This window comes from Botryllus schlosseri, chromosome 10 (assembly GCF_051294905.1).
Source record: "Botryllus schlosseri isolate E-star chromosome 10, Bs_hap1, whole genome shotgun sequence".
NCBI lineage: Eukaryota > Metazoa > Chordata > Ascidiacea > Stolidobranchia > Styelidae > Botryllus > Botryllus schlosseri.
Window position 1 is genome coordinate 15,498,336 of NC_137245.1, and position 17,373 is coordinate 15,515,708.

The window sequence follows — 17,373 nt, forward strand, 5'->3', positions numbered from 1 at the left end:
GATCTTTTTCTGCAACGTTGCAATTTTATCAAGTAGCCACCCAGTAGAATAAAAAAGAAGGTATTTTTGATCGACCCTATTGTACAAATATCACACAACATTAGCCATTCATTATTATCACGTGCACAATGCACATACCTAACAAAACGTTAAACGAACGGAGGGTATTGTGTGTTTTCACAGACAGAAATACTAAAGTGGAAAGGACATAGGGCTGGCAAAATCGAGTACCTGAGTGATTCGATTCTGAATCACGTGATATGCATCCATTCGAGTCGAGTAATCGAGTATCACTCATTATGACGTCATAACAGAATTAATACGTCAAAGTTCAAATATGGACCGTTTATGCCCCCACAATGAAAATAATGCCTGTTATCAATCTCATGAATGATACATTGATATTTTTTCGACCACACCAATTTCATTTCACTTGGCGACAATGTTGTGGGATGATCATGACTTCGGAAATGTCCTACCACCAGTAACCTTCGTAGCTTTGTACTATATATTTCGTATGCTACGATATCGCCAAACAAGGTTTCAGGGCTTCCCAGTAAAATTAGTATCGAAACTATAATTCTCGTTGATAAATTAACTTTCAGTGGTGAGAAGCGTATAATTTCAGTACTCGAAAAATCGTATTTTACTACTCGACTCGAATCATTAAAATAAATACTCGATTCAGATTCGAGTACTCGAATCATTATGCCCAGCCCTAGAAAGGAGATTCTCATATATGTTGAGGCGGCATGGCCTTAGAATAATCCACATCCACTGGATACATGCTCCTCTGGTGCATTAGATGCAGGAATTGAAAAGCAATTTTGAACCATACTGAAGAGCATTAGATACTCATCCATTCTAGTCGGCCAAAAATGCAAAGAATGATCGCCTTCATATCTACACATGAGCTTATCAGTCTCTTCCAAGTAGGCTACTTGATCATCTGATAGTCATTTCTTTGGCTCTAATTGGTTTTTGCTTCGATTGTTTGCTTGTATAATTGAAATGTCTTGAGTACTTTGTTGGCGGAGGATCTATTACCTCTTCATCACTGGATGACTTTGTACAATGCATTGCTCTTTGCTATTATGTACCATTGTCTTTTGTTTTTACGGCGGCGCATATCTGATATCAGACGAGTGCAACGAAAGCAGTGGTGACAAATAGCGATGTCGACAGAATTCGTCACATGCGTTGATCCAACCATTGTGATTCGCAACTTTCTTCACCTTCAAGTCACATAAAATAAGCCGAGTCAATGACTTGGGTCGAGTCATGCGTAATGACTCGAGTACAAGTCGAGTCAATCCAAATATTGACTCGAGTCGAGTCGAGTCATTTTCCCATTTCAAGAAAATGACTCGAGTCAAGTCAAGTCACAAAAAAATCGTGACTCGAGTCTGACTCGAGTCGAGTCATGACTCGAGTCATTACAACCCTGACGAGGCCATACTAAAAAATATCTTCCTTGAGGCGCAGGTGATTGTGAACTCTCATTTCTTCACGGTGCGCAATATAGTTACCTTTGCTGGGCGCACTTGTACCTCGGTTTCAGACTTCTGTGATAACACGTTTTGGCCCAGGCAATGTTCCATCTCAATTTTCACGAATCTGCGCGCCTGCGTGGTCCATTGGACAACAGTGTGCGCAACAACTATAAAAAAAACATCATTTCTGATTTTTTGTGCGCAGCGTAGATTTTCTGTGCGCAGAGACCGTTTCAGCACTGCGCATTTGCGCACGTGTGCAGCTTAGAGGGAACATTGCCGCTCACGTGTAATCGGATTTCAGTCTCTGCATGTCCTTATGTTGGACGTTGCCCACATCACCAGATCAGATAAAATAGGTTTGGAAATGTCGACTCCAGGATTCTGACCTGAGTGTTGGAGGCTCATCTAGGCGCCTCCTCGCCCCCTCATCCGTGCAAGTGGTGCCACCACGAATGCCATAAACAACAGCACATCGGTCAATATTTTCGTTGAATTAGAAGAGGACAAAAGATATTTAATCAGATTTTGTAAATAGGAATCCGTTCTTTTTCGCATGTTGCGAGACAATATTCATGAATCTCGCAGTTCTCGAAGATCGTGATAGGAATGTACTGTACATTGTACGTGAAGTTTAAACCCGAAATTCTTTTAAGCAAATTTGACAACTTCAACCATTTACTTTCGCATTGTTATGATGATCCAAAAGTATGTTCCCTTGGAGAAATAGGCATGTATGCCACCCATCGTGTAGGCTACCCCCACCACATAATACCAGTGTTGGGATCAAGTCACGAGTCAATTCGAGTCATTGCACATTTTGACTCGAGTCAAGTAAAGTCGATCGATTTTTGGAGGTGACTCGAGTCAAGTCGAGTCAAGTCAACTCAAGTCACGAGTCAAGTCACATTTCAAGTCAAGTTGCCTTTTCGAATGCCTACGCCATTGCATTTTGCTAGCTGTCTGAAATACAGAACCGGTCATTGATTTTGAACCGATGAACGAATCTGAAGTTAAATATATACACGTAAGACGGCGCTGTATCGCTTACATATCCGTAGAAATGCTAAACTGCGCAATTTTAATGGCATGGCCTCAGTTTATATAGTTACCAGCCAATATAGAAAATAGAGAAACGAATTGATAAAATACAGTACATAATTCATTTACAAATGGATATGATACAATTCGAGCCTGCGCCAATGGTCGAGGACTATATAAACTATCTTCGAATTTAATTTCAATAAAGAGGTTTGGTTCAGGTACAGAGAACAGACATTTTTTTCCTAAAATACTTTACTATACTAGTTTACGACAGCGTAAGCTGTAAGCTTCGACCACTTCGTAAGCGGTCAATTTATTTGTGAGAGAACAATAGAGGCTCAGTGAAACGCACGATCATCGAATGATTGGTCGCTCTCACGGGTTACACCAGCGTTTCTCGAACAATCCGATTGCAAGATACAGTGATTTTTATCGACATCGATTGCTTGATGACTTGAAATTGACTCGTGAATTTTGCTTCGAGTCACGAGTCAATCCGCATTTCTGATACGCCGAGTCAAGTCAAGTCAAGTCATTTTAACAAAGTGACTCGAGTCAAGTCATACGAAAAAGGTGACTCGAGTCTGACTCGAGTCAAGTCATGACTCGAGTCATCCCAACACTGCATAATACCCTCTTATTTACGAAGTAACCTTTGCAAGCTATTTCGGACTATCTTTGAAGCGCAACAAAGACAGCCATGCGCTCTCAATCGCAAGTCGATCAAGGAGCAGCTTCTTCAATCCCGCGTTCCGTAAAACACTTAAGTGTATGATTCGCTATATGCGTTGACGTGTAATCGGATTTCAGTCTCTGCATGTCCTTCTGCGGGGCATTTCCTACCTCACCAGATCCGATAAAATAGGTTTACAAACGTTTGGGGTAGACGTTAAAGGGAATGTGGGCATCGCGATAATGATATCCCAGTGATCCGTAAAAAAAACTAAAAGAATGAAAACCCATTCAGATTACAAAACATTATTATGAGCCGTTACATGTACTTGGACCTGATCATCTCAGGCCTTCATTTCGCATACTAATATGATCTCAATTATAACCAGATTTTCGAATGCAATTGGCCGATCCCGATGTCATTTGACGTCGCTGCTGGTTTCATTTGTTACCAGTGACTCTCTGATTTTCTTACTTGCGGAAATCATGACGGCCGACGGAACAAATTATTTTTAAAAGAACCTTGAAGAAGTTCTTTCGTCTGTGATAAGCCATCATACATGATGTAGGTGAAGTCCAAACGACAGCAAACAAGCAGGGGTTGATGGAACTAAAAATGTTACTTCTCCATCAAGTCAACATTCAAGTAACTTATTGATTATATACGTTCTCATTCGATAACTTACTGGTCGTCTATTCTCTTACGCAATGGTTTGTGGATTATCAGCAAATCATCTGAATCGCAACGTTATGTTACTGCACTATAAATTTTGAAGTACCGCTCAACTCGGAGAATTGCAATGCAAACGTGATTCAAATTTCGTACATTTATGAAAACAGATTTGAAGTGTTCAAATTCAGAGGGTTGTACTTACCGGTGTTACAATAGAGTCACCTAAAAGGCTGCTTGATCTTCAACCTGGACGGATGGCTCTAAATAAAGATAAACTGAATTGATGAACTAACAAATGATAATATCACTAGAGTACTCAATCAGGGCGTGACTACAGTAGTATATATGGTCGCTCGTGACTTGGTGTTTTTTGCATGGGGCTCTGATGGGTGCGGCGGTGACTCGTCTGGAAACTCGTGGTGGTGATTCGTACTTTCAGACCCCCCCTCTCGGCCGTGATTCGTAATGGGTTCTTATGGACGTGCACTCTAAATCGAAAGCATCGCTTTAGACACAAAATTGTGCATTTAGAGATGCAATATGGGACAAACACATAAAGTCGACCCAAATCTTTCGCCGCAGTGGTGTCATAATATGTGCAAGTCCACACTTTATCAGATAAAGCTACGAAATATGTGCTTCTGCTCACATCTTATCATCTGTCCCCGGCTTTGATCACTATGAAAGAGTTTACGTATACATTTTAAAGCCCGGTAAGTCGCCGCACGAGTTATCAGATCAGTAAGATTGAGAGGGATTGTGAGATCGACGCTGGAAACGCTGCTATCGTAATGTCACTGGTAAATGACCAGATCATCCAAGGTAAGGTACGGTACACTCGTGTACCGATCATGACGTCATCGGTAAACCCAATGACACTGGGGTCCGTTTGCTCTCGCTGGGTTATTTGTAGGGGAGGAAGTAAGTTGCAAGATATAGCCGCTCAAATGATGCAGCATTTCTATAATAGATGTTGAACGGAATTAACGACTCTAGTGTGAGTAATGCGTGCTTTTAGCCCCGTTTACATATAGCTCAGAAGCAATGTTCCCTCTAATTTGACGACTCTGCAGCAAGCGCTAACCTACTCACTGCGTGGTCCCTTGGACAACAGTGCGTGACCACTAAAAAAAGGTCATCTCCTCGGATTCTTTGTGCGCAACTTATATTTTATGTGATCAGAGACCGTGTCAGCTCAAAGCAATTGCACACGTGCGTACCTAAGAGGCCAAATTTCTCAGGAGCCATGAAGTGGACTGCTGTTTCATCACTGACCCTCCATTATTTTAGTGGAGCATTTACTGGGTTTTGTGAACGTTTCTCTTATCATTTTATTTTCCTACCAAACTGGCAGAAGAAATGGATCATTTCAACCCAATGATATATATCATTGTTACAACCACATGATTGTCTGACTTGACTATGGCTTCCATTTTATTGCGTTTCCCCATTATTGAATATTAACATATCAGCAGTATAGCAATCAATCAATCAATCAATCAATCAATCAATCAATTAATCAATCATTGTCATCACCATGTAATTTTGAAGTACGTTGTTTAGTAATCTTTAGTGTTACCTGCATGGCTATTATCAGTGCATTCTGCTTTTAACTGTTGACTGAATAAACATATCTATATTTCTCTATTTCCATCCCTCTCTCTCTCTCTCTCTCTCTCTCTCTCTCTCTCTCTCAATCACGCTTCACATCTCTCGGTAACGGCGGGAACTCAGTCAGGGTCAAAGGTCAATACACAGCATCAGTAAATGGAGCGATAAGTCGCAGTACAGTGACTTTGTGGATGTGGGTGAACGTGTCGATAAACTCATCATAGCGGAAGGAATGGAGAAGATCTTGATTGCGTACGGCATTACGATAGAACACATTGCTTCAATTGAAGGTAATTCGTTCAAGAATAACAACATGCGATATGTTATGATTACCGGTATGTTGTCAAGAGGGTTCTTACAGCAAGCAGCAGTGTGAGAAATATTAGTAGATTGCCTTTTAGATCAACTTGCAGTAGCATCGAAACTGAGTTTCAGAATGTCAGTTAATCCTCTAACTTGATGCAATGTGGGTTTATAACCAGAATTCTTGACCAAGTTATATACATCTTGCTTTGCAGTTGACTCACTTGTTTTTCCAATTACATGACATTTTCATTGATTGAAAACATGACATTTCATTCATGAACCTATTATAATAATAATTAATAATGTTATCCAGTGAAATAAATCTTATTATCTTCATATCAAGTTCCCTCTATATAACACATAGAAGTGGTTGTGCATGCTTAGCTCACTACATAGCTGCTTTTATAGTAACATTTCGCCTTTGTAATAGATCAGAGCCGAGTTTCAAATGGCCGTTCCGAGGAGTGTCGAAGCAAAATACTTACTACTAATGTCGAAATATTTGGAGTAGAGCTAGAGACAGATGAGGAGGTTAGTATTATTTAACTATTCTAGAATGAATTTATTAGTTGGGATAATCCTGTTTATTTTTGTTGCAATTTTATACATTAAATGTTGTTGTGGCAGAACTCTTGCCTTCATATCAACCGGAATGCAATAAGTGGAATGTCCTTCAACCAAATCTTCTACATTATTTATATTCATTATTTTATTTATTTGTAGGGAAAAGAAGCCGCTGCGGTTATGCTCCTGTTGGAGTTACGAAATGCAGTAATTGAAAAGAGAATCAGGGCACAACAGGACTTGAGGGTGATAACGCTTTATCAGGCGAGTTGTAGGATTTGCTGCTTGCTTAACCTTGTACTGTGTGAACAATGAACATAGATGTACCATAACGTCCTGATTTGTACTGATTTCGACTCTGTCCTGATTTTCGGCAAACATTGTTCGGCGTTTTCCGTAACACCTTGGATGTTTTGCATGCCACGATCTGGCACAAGTTCGAACTTAACAGACCGTCACAAAAGTACAGCTAGTTGTCTGAAAATTTTGTGGCTTAACATGCGCGCATTTCGAGTTGGTTCTAATTCGGGGGTCTGTTAATTTCCAAGTTGCTCCACAAACATGTGCTCTAATTCGGGGTCTGTTGAGTACAGACGTGTGCCGCCAAAATGTGGCACAATTGTTTTTGGGTGCTGAAAATATGGTAGGCCTATGTTTTGATTAACACTGTTTACGTTATGACGGTGCAATAAACATTCGAACTGGAAAAAGGCCTCCAAAAATAAATGTTTATTAAATGCTTTTCAATTATATCATTATTTTGATAAGGCTAAATCTTAATTAGAATGAGCTGGTGTAAATTCGTTTTCATCCCACACCATGGAAAATCATTTCTGCTGCTAATGTAATTTTTGGACTTCGAGTCAATGAGGATGGCTACCATGGATATAGTGCATCGAATCAGTGAATGTGAACATAATACTTGTGCCGTTCCAAAAGGAACCTGTATGATGGTATACTGATCAAATCTTATTGGATCATTAAAGGTTGGTAAACTTATGATGATGGGGACAACCCATACATGTCAACGACTAGACAGCATATCGTGACGACAGAATTTGCTATCACTTGTTTCCCTGAGTTAAGCTTGTCAAACCATGTTGACAAAAAACTATATTGACCTATTCAGCTCTATTTTTATTCAATATTCATTATGCAGAAGTCCCACAAAGGCATTTCTACCTAATCTAAATCTTGTGCTTTCAATTCACACATGGATTATTGTTAATATAATTTTACTTAACATATTTTTTTCAGTTCCAGGCCCATTCAGTCCAATTAACGTCCACAAAGCTGAGTCCTCGACATCTCGTACTAGCGCACCATGAAAATGGTGACCTGCAGTCATCATGGATCGTGGCGAATGGCTTCCGCATAAAGGGATCGTCTCACAATAAAGCGAAACCATTTGAGATGGTGCTGGATCTTCTCGCGTGTTATTATGTTTGTGACCCCGCATATCCGAAAGTTTTCCAGATACTGTCAGTTTTACAGTATGTCATGATTGGAGACAAAAATTTGGGTTTCAATCAAACAAGCTTCTCTGTTTCATGAGCAGATTTCAGAAATCACAGTAATGATTTTGATTTCGTTTGCTGACTTGGACAACTATACAATTCTAGTACTAGTCTAGTTGTCTAATTAAAGTGAAAAAAGTGTAGCTAAAATTCTGATTATACTCTAATTTTGAAAAAAAAACTAGCTTTAATTATAATTCAACTTTAATTCGAGAAGTGCTTCGTCTCTCTCATTCGAATCTAATTTGTGAAAACAACTGAACCTATAATTCTAATTGTACTCTAATTTAGATAAACAGTGTAGCTATAGTTCTAATTCTACTCTCTAATTTGAAAAAAACTGTTACTATAATTCTGATCCCACTCTATAATTTCGAAGCTACAAATCTAATTCTACTCTAATTTGGAAAAAGCTGTGTAGCTATAAATTCTGATGCTACTCTAATTTGTGAAATGTTTCTTTGCTCCCAATCGAATCTAATTTAGAAAAAAACTACCGTATAGCTGTATTTCTAATTCTACTCTAATTTGAAATAAAAACTACGTCTAATTCGGATTCTAGTCTAATTCAGAAAATATGCTGTAGTAATTATTCTAATTCTACTCCAATTTTTCAAATGTTTATTTGCTCTGATTCGAATCTAATTTGTGATAACAACTGTCTCGCTATAATTCTAATTCTACTCCAATTTGGGAAAGGTTTTTTTGATCTAATTAGAATCTAATTTGTGAAAACAACTCAGCTACCATAATTCTAATTCTACTTCAATTTTTGAAATGTTTTTTTTGCTCTAATTAGAATCTAATTTGTGATAATAACTGTGTCGCTATGATTCTAATTCTACTCCAATTTGGGAAATATTTTTTGCGTTAATTAGAATCTAATTTGTGAAAACAACTGTGTTGCTATGATTGTAATCCTACTCCAATTTTTGAAATGTTTTTTGCTCTAATTAAAATCTAATTTGTGATAACAACTGTGCTGCTATGATTGTAATTCTACCCCAATTTGTGAAATGTCTCTTTGCTCTAATTTGAATCTAATTTGTGAAAACAACTGTGTTACCATAATCCTAATTCTACTCCAATTTTTGAAATGTTTTTTGCTCTAATTTGAATCTAATTTGTGATAACAACTGTGACGCTATGATTCTAATCCTACTCCAAATTTTGAAATGTTTTTTGCTCTAATTAAAATCTAATTTGTGATAACAACTGTGTCGCTATGATTCTAATTCTACTCCAATTTATGTAATGTTTTTTGCTCTAATTAAAATCTAATTTGTGATAACAACTGTGTCGCTATGATTCTAATTCTACTCCAATTTGGGAAATGTTTTTTGCACTAATTAAAATCTAATTTGTGAAAACAACTTTGTTGCTATGATTGTAATTCTACCTCAATTTGTGAAATGTTTCTTTGCTCTAATTTGAATTTAATTTGTGAAAACAACTGTGTTACCATAATTCTAATTCTACTCCAATTTTTGAAATGTTTATTTGCTCTAATTCGGATCTAATTCGTGATAACAACTGTGTCGCTATGATTCTAATTCTTCTCCAATTTGGGAAATATTTTTTTCTCTAATTAGAATCTAATTAGTGATAACAACTGTGTCGCAATGATTCTAATTCTATCCCGATTTGTGAAATGTTTCTTTGCTCTGATTCAAATGTAATTTGTGGTTGCAACTGTGTCGCTATAATTCTAATTCTACACCAATTTGTGAAATGCTTCTTTGCTCTAATTAGAATCTAATTTTTGAAAACAACCGTGTCGCTAGGATTCTAATTCTACTCCAATTTGTGAAATGTTTCTTTGCTCTAATTAGAATCTGATTCGTGAAAACAACTGTGTCGCCAGGATTGTAATTCTATCCCAATTTGTGAAATGTTTCTTTGCTCTGATTCAAATGTAATTTGTGGTTGCAACTGTGTCGCTATAATTCTAATTCTTCACCAATGTGTGAAATGCTGCTTTGCTCTAATTAAAATCTAATTTGTGATAACAACTGTGTCGCTATAATTCTAATTCTACACCAATTTGTGAAATGCTTCTTTGCTCTAATTAGAATCTAATTTGTGAAAACAACCGTGTCGCTAGGATTCTAATTCTACTCCAATTTGTGAAATGTTTCTTTGCTCTAATTAGAATCTGATTTGTGAAAACAACTGTGTCGCCTGGATTGTAATTCTATCCCAATTTGTGAAATGTTTCTTTGCTCTGATTCAAATGTAATTTGTGGTTGCAACTGTGTCGCTATAATTCTAATTTTACACCAATTTGTGAAATGCTTCTTTGCTCTAATTAGAATATAGTTTGTGATTACTTTGTAGCTGTAGTTCTTATTTCTATTTGGGAAAGCTTAAATTTTTCAATTGTGCAAGCTAGAAATTCACACATTTTCGTCTGCAAATGAATGTTCTGTATTCATCTTTCCATGCAATAAAATATTTTTTGAGCCTAAGCTGAGTAAAAATTCATGGATGGCTGGTATTAATTTCGAGCTCTGCACGAGTCAGCATGAACACACCACCACTAAACACAGGATAGCCCGGCACACATCGGCTCCAGCACGTTCTGTGGTAGTTAAAAAAAAAACCGGATTTGGCGTGTAAATTTGCGTTCCTCTGCACGCATTAAAATTTAGAGTGTGGTGGTGAGTCGTACTTTCAGGTATAGGCTGCGTTGGTGACTCGTATTGCAAACCCGTGATGGTGATTCGTACTTTCATACCCCTCATGCGGAGGTGAATCGTATTGAAATACTCGTGTTGGTGAGTCGTATTTTCAGGTATAGGCTGCGTTTGTGTGTCGTACTCTTGCGTATAGGCTGTGGCGGTGATTCGTCTGTCATGTATGCTTACGGGGTCTCTGCTGATTCACCATGTGTTCTTATGGGTGCGATCGTGAATCGCCCTTTCGGGTATAGACATCTCTCGCACGGTGTTGAATATGTATCGGGTATGGTAAATAGTCACGTGGTTGGTCCTTGATTAATGTGTTCATCCCAAATTATTATATATGACCGATTCGAGGGAATCCTAACGTTTACGGTGAGTGCGACTTTAAAATATCCTTATTCTTATGGGCGCGGTGACATGGTAACGTAGCTGATATAGACGCGACATGAAAACGTTACAGGTATATAGGGATCGCTCACACGGTTCTACATGAAGACGCCGTAGTTCAGTCGGTACAAGTGACCGATCGTGTTCTAACTCAAGTCTTTCCTCGCCGGTCATTGATTCCTACGTAACCTGAATAGTACGCCGAGATTCAGTTCGGATTATTCGCACCTTCCATACCGCTGTTTCGCACCTACAGAATAGTCTGCTGTTCACAGTCGTGACAAGATAATATTATTCAAAGTCTGTAGACATAGCGCTGTCTTATACCAACAATATTAAGAATGTTGATCGCTTGATTGTCGAACTATTCACTCGTTGATTTGAAACAAACGTTGTTGAAACTTACAACTCTATCATTGGTCTATAATTATTTTAGTTACAAATGAGTTTTCTGAAAATGCTATCATTATCGCACCCGAAATTTTACCGTGTCAGGACACACAAGAGAGTCAAGCACAAAAACATTTACAAGTGTTAAACCTAATTTTCACTTACTTGATTGTATTACTACAACTTGGAAACTTTATTAATTCATCCTGGTGAACCCACGAATAGTGTTGCTCGCTTGTAATATTCACATATTGATCTGAATAATAACAACTCACGAGACCCTACAACTTTATTAACGAACTAGTTATCTTTTTACGAAACTGGAAATGCAAACTCTATTCGTCTCGAAATCTCTACATCTAACAACACTCGAAAGAGTCAATTATGAAAACACTGCCAAGTAAATCCGCTGTAACTCACAAAGCACAAGAGTGTGTATCCGAAAGTAGACAAACGACACTTGGACAACCACCAAATCCAACAATCAATATCAGTTGTATTCTTCATATGTAATTATTCTACTGTAAAAGCGATTGATAGTTTTCACGACACAACAACTACAAATCAATGCTTGCGACTTGAAATTAACATTGAGTATACGAGATTTGAATATCCGAAAAATAACCGAGAATTAATTTCCCACAGACGAATCCGTATACTTTAATGTAAGATATCGTGAGGTAATTAAGTTCTTTACGATGGCATTGATTCACAACCCGATATTCTCAGAATCAAGAATCACAAGTACGCACATTATACAACCATTGTATTTATCAACTTGAAATCAAACTCTTAACAAAAAACATGCATCTTATCGCTTGCCGACTCTTTCATGAAAATCCTCGAACCATATTATAAAGAATGTTATAGTACAGCGTCGGAATCCATTCGCGAGATGTTCTATAGGTAAATTGAGATCACCCAAAATGAAATAGGATTGACAAACATGACTACCAACTTTCACCCAGCCACATTTCGAGATTATACGCATATTGATTTGAAACAAGTAATGAAATATTACAACTCTATTCGCGACCTGTCTTTACGTTTGTCAAAGATAGTTTCAGAAATACTATCACTATGACATCTCAACATTTTAACATCTTGCCATACACAAAAGAGTAAAATACAAAAACCTTGTCAAGTCAATCCGTTTGTAACTTACCCAACTAACTCAACAGTATCCTTATGAAAAGTAGACAAGATTACGCGAGTAATCGCTACAATCCAAAATCCATAGCAAGTTCGGTTGTATTCATAGTCCGCCAACTCGTATTTTTTATTCAACTGTAAAAGTCGTTACTATTCTGTAACCTAAAGCAGTGCTCTTCAACCTTTTTCGACGTGATACACCCTTTTAACGTTTGCTCAAAACTCGTACACACCTGTTCATTAGGGGCCTTCAAAAATGACTTTTTTCTCAAATGGTACTGGCTACTTGATAAAATTGTTAGGTTACCTAACTTAAGCCTACACACCAAATTTGGTTCATTTCCAACCAGTAGTCGCATTGCTACGGGAGAAGAAAGTTTCTATTTATTATATAAAAATAAATAACGAAAAATTTCAATTTTTTCTGTTCACCCCATAAAAGTATTAGGTTGTCTATAAAAACGATGTTCTTCAAATTTGGTTCAATTCCAACCAGTAGAAGCGTAGTTATTGCCGTTAAAAAATTTGGATTTGAATAAAATAGTATTTGGTCACAGAGTCAATTCGCAGCTAGTTAGGCCGCACGCCACGCAAATTGGAATTTATTTCGTGTCAGCCCAAAAACAGCATGACAGTACGAACGATAATCAACCTAAATGTAACAGTATTGGGGATAGAGTAGGTAAAGCTACTGCTGCAGAAGCGGTAATTCAGATCCTCGATGATAGCAGGCGCACCAGCCTACTGCGTATCAGGCCTGCCCCACACCGCACACATTCGATAGTAGCACAAGGTCTGCAAGAGATGTCAGTAACCTCAGATCGTATATCGCTATACACAGTCTATTGTCGCTAATTTGCATCAATAATACCAAAATACTAAATTGCAAATGTATGGCGAATTACTGGACATAAAATCGGCATTTTGAAACGAAAGGGTTTCGATTTCAACATGGAAGCTGTTTCAACCCTGGCTGGCTACGTCACTTCATTCATGTGCATTGCGGTATTTACTAACGTCGGGCAGGAAGTACCGACTCAAGAAGTCTGAGCTATCGCGGCGGTTTCCTCAAAAATCATTAAAAGACAAATGACTAGCTCAGCGGTTCTCAACCTTTTTTGACACGCGCCCCCCCTTGGCGATGGTCAAAAAAATCGCGCCCCCTGACCCCCCGTATGCATTTATCGTCATGTCAAAAAGAGCATATTACAGAGCTGGGCAACCTTTTTGCTAATCATGGTCGCATTTCGATTACTTATGTAGCCTAAGGCCGCATTCCAGGGCATAGCCGCAATGAACGATATGGACGAAAAATACCTATGGTAAACTGTCCATATCCATTCCCGGTGAACTCCGGACTATTCTACTTTTCACAACGCCCTATTGTACGCACCGAAATCGCGAGTGGTAATGTTATGAATAGTTGCTGGGAGTGCATATTGTCGCGCGGACGAGTCCCATTCCGGCTCCGATTAAGAAGGGCGCTACTGTTTTAAAATCAAAAAATGAAGTCTTGTTGAATTGGGCGGAGCGCGAAAAATATTTCAAGATAATATAAAATCTCTCAAAAATTCGGGAGTAAATTCGTAATTGCAATCTACGGCCGCCAACACATACTAATTGAATTAGGCGTCGACGGCCGCACATAAATTCCCTTCTACGGCAGCATGCGGCCGTACGGGCTGCCCCACCCTGATCTAATAGTATACATAAGGTATATCTTACGCCAATTTTGAATCCGCATTCCAGTTGTTGAGTCTTTTACATTGCTGACAAATTTCCTCAAACTTGTTTGAAAATAACAAAAAAACATTGAACAGGACATCAATTAATTTCAAGGTAGGTTGCACGTAGACTAATCCCGAAGCTGGTAGTGACTACAGAGAGCACGGCGTCGTTCTGTCCTGCCATGCTAAATTTGATCAGTTTTGAAATGAATTAAATTGTGTTGATTTATAGCCTAATTGAGGGTGAAACCGGGCAACCTATATTGCATCTAAGTCTGTCTTAGGCAGTGCAGTTCGCCAGCTATTAACAACAGCTACCTAGCGCACAGAGCTTTAGGCTACTGCCAAAGCTATAAAGTAATGAATGACTTGCACGTATGAACTGCTTTAAATCTTCAAAGAATATAAAAAATTCGTTCAAATGAAGTTGAAGTCAGCCTATACTCCGTTGAGCGTGACTGCTGAAGTTTGAGTTTGGCAAGCTTTCTAGAATACCAAATAAGTTTAATCTTCAACAATCGTATTTTCAGAATGGTTGTGAAACATATGTTTAGTCACAATTTATAGAGACTTTTTCAATTTCTCGCGCCCCCCAGGTTGAGGACCCCTGAACTAGCTGAACACATGTTTGTTAACTGCATACTTTCCAACACCAAACGGAACCATTGGTCTATTGCCGACGCCTAAATGAATAGAAGAAATATTTGCTTATGAAATCACAATTAAAGCGGTGTACAGTATTACAGTTGAGATAACATCGTACCATATTGCTCATTAGCCTGTGCGTCAACCTGTACTGACGCATAAACCTGCCTTTGTGATAGCTAGCCATCGGCTCATTGGAATTCGGATCTGGTACACCCATGTACACCCCATCCGAGTGGTACACCCTTTGCAAATTCTGGTACACCCTAGGGTGTACGACAACCCCGGGTGAAGAGCACTGGAGTATACATCGCCAGATATAGTTGACTACCAACAGCAGCTTGATATATCGACGAATCGAACCTTTTGTCTGTCGGTTTTGCTTTCTCCAGTACTGCTCCCGAATCCATTGGAGTAGACACAGGCTTACATTCGGACATTCCGAATCGTTCCAGCACACTTCTTACCCTAATACAGTCATATGTCTACTTGACACGCATACCAAGAAAATGGTGTAAGATACCCATATCTTTTACATTGATCATCTTTTGCAAAGTTGATTTTGATTTCGCCTTCGCTATTGCCATCATTTTCCCCGCTTAGAGTAGGGGAGATGAGTACCGATGGATCAAAATTAGCAAAATGATCTCTGGCCCTCAAATCTTCCGGCGATAATAGCAGATCTTTTGCTGGCTAAACAATTTGATCCAAGCTCTACCTATAGTGGATATTTACACGAATATCCACCTTTTCATAATATTTATGGTCGTTCAAAATTTGTAGCTCGAACGTATCATTGCACCCCAGCCGATGGGTCCATAGGCACATGACCATGCCTCCTTTTTACATCGCCTAGGCTACGGTGAGTGTCTGTTTCCTTAGACTACTCTGAGTCGTTTCGACACCTTCCCGTCTTTTCATTGTATCGCATTTTGTGGTGTATTGAACTGATAATAATTGCTAATAAACCAATGATGACCTATGAGACATACGCTCAAAAACTCGAATTTTCATCTTGTCTGCTGTGTACTATCAAATACAAGTTACAAGATGCCAATGAAGAATGTTTCGTCGCCATCTTCAAGAATAGAATAGATTACGTCAACTCGAACGTTCTCGTAAAATCACGTTTCGATTTACACCCAAACTTACAATATTAATGGCACATGCATATTACCCGTAAATCGACATTTTGATTTTCAAATACCTCGTTATAGCGATACAACACCACAGGTAACCGTGATTTGCGGCCCCTATATATGTAGGCGTGTTTCTGTTGTTAAATGATTAGTTGGTCCAACCGTTTTGCTTGATTTGGCTATGGTACCATTGGCCCCCACCCTATAAATATTGTAATTGAATTGAAAATAGTCCGCTCGATAATGGTATTGAATTAAAAAATATGTGGCAATATATACCCTGATTCAACCCCGACACCTCACATTAAAACTTACGGCTGAGTTGTTAGTGTGGCGAATGATATAGAAAAATTTATACGTCGATCCAAATTTATTTTACACCCCCCCCCCCCTCAAAGCATAAATCATCTGTCGCAGACCCCATAACTCACGCAGATCTAAGATTTTTGCATGTGAGGAAAGATTCTGTCAGGATGAAATTGTATACAAATACGCGTACTGTAATCATGGGATTATCACAGAGAATTTTCCCAGAATTTTCGGTCCCACTGTCTCATCGGTACCACATCTCCCCTATATCGTCAACGTAAACGACTCCTTCGTCGTGAACGCTACTGTAAATACAAGGAGCAGATTTCGTATGTTTGAAGCCCACCTTCATCAATTCCTCGTGCAGAATTTGATTCTATCATCGTTGTGATTACTTCAAGCCAAATATGGGCGTTCTAAGGAGACACACCTTCAGAGGTGGTCAAAGTAGTCAAAAAAGCTACTCAGTTAGAGGTAGAAGTAGTGACGAAAAAATCTACTCAAGTACGAGTAGAAGTACTTCTTCCATAAGCAACCTGACACTACTTCAAGTAGAAGTAGAATTGACTGACTTTAAATCTACTCAAGTAAGTAAGTAGTTAAGAAAACGATCGTAATTCGTTCGCATGGATTGTCAAAAGGTGCAAATTGAGCTATGCGGAAGGTGCCGAGCATAATTCATATTGATGCATACTAGGAGGTATCCAATTTTCGACAGCATTCGTCCGCATCATGGGATGAATGATATTATTGGTATGGAAATACGATACTAATCCTCTGTTTTCTCGACCAGCACGTTTTAGAAAATATCATGGTATGGGGCCCTCCCGCGTATTGAAAGGCCCGTAGTTTAGTCGGAGAGCAATACGGAGAAGTTGAATAGGAAATACGGTGTAAACTAGGGTTACCATACGTCCTCTTTTTTGAGATTTTGTCCTCTTTTTTGAAAATTTAGGTCACATTTAGAGCAAAATGCGAGTTTTATGCCGTAAATTAGCACAGAAGTGAAGCTCCGACGGGTATTTCGGAGTGAAAAAGGGTGATTTAAGCTCAGAGCAAA

At 38.6% G+C, this 17,373-nt stretch overlaps 2 protein-coding genes across 2 annotated transcripts in view; one reads left to right on the forward strand and one right to left on the reverse strand.

The window, feature by feature from the left end:
- The window catches only part of LOC145448050 (protein unc-93 homolog A-like), a 245,794-nt gene that overhangs the window by 27,147 nt on the left and 201,274 nt on the right, over positions 1-17,373 (reverse strand). The gene's annotated exons all lie outside the window — the stretch shown is intronic.
- On the forward strand, positions 4,370-8,537 carry LOC145448679 (uncharacterized). Its single transcript, XM_080327150.1, has 4 exons — positions 4,370-5,783; positions 6,230-6,330; positions 6,523-6,627; positions 7,621-8,537. Exons 1-4 carry the CDS (start codon positions 5,726-5,728, stop codon positions 7,915-7,917), a joined length of 561 nt encoding a protein of 186 aa, XP_080183276.1. The 5' UTR covers positions 4,370-5,725; the 3' UTR covers positions 7,918-8,537.

What these genes read in the sequence shown, in the direction of transcription:
- LOC145448679 (XM_080327150.1), top strand. Translation starts at nt 5,726, where the DNA reads ATGGAGAAGATCTTGATTGCGTACGGCATTACGATAGAACACATTGCT. An exon ending in ACACATTGCTTCAATTGAAG is followed by an intron (nt 5,784 to 6,229) that starts GTAATTCGTTCA and finishes CCTTTGTAATAG; the next exon opens with ATCAGAGCCGAGTTTCAAAT. An exon ending in GGGTGATAACGCTTTATCAG is followed by an intron (nt 6,628 to 7,620) that starts GCGAGTTGTAGG and finishes TATTTTTTTCAG; the next exon opens with TTCCAGGCCCATTCAGTCCA.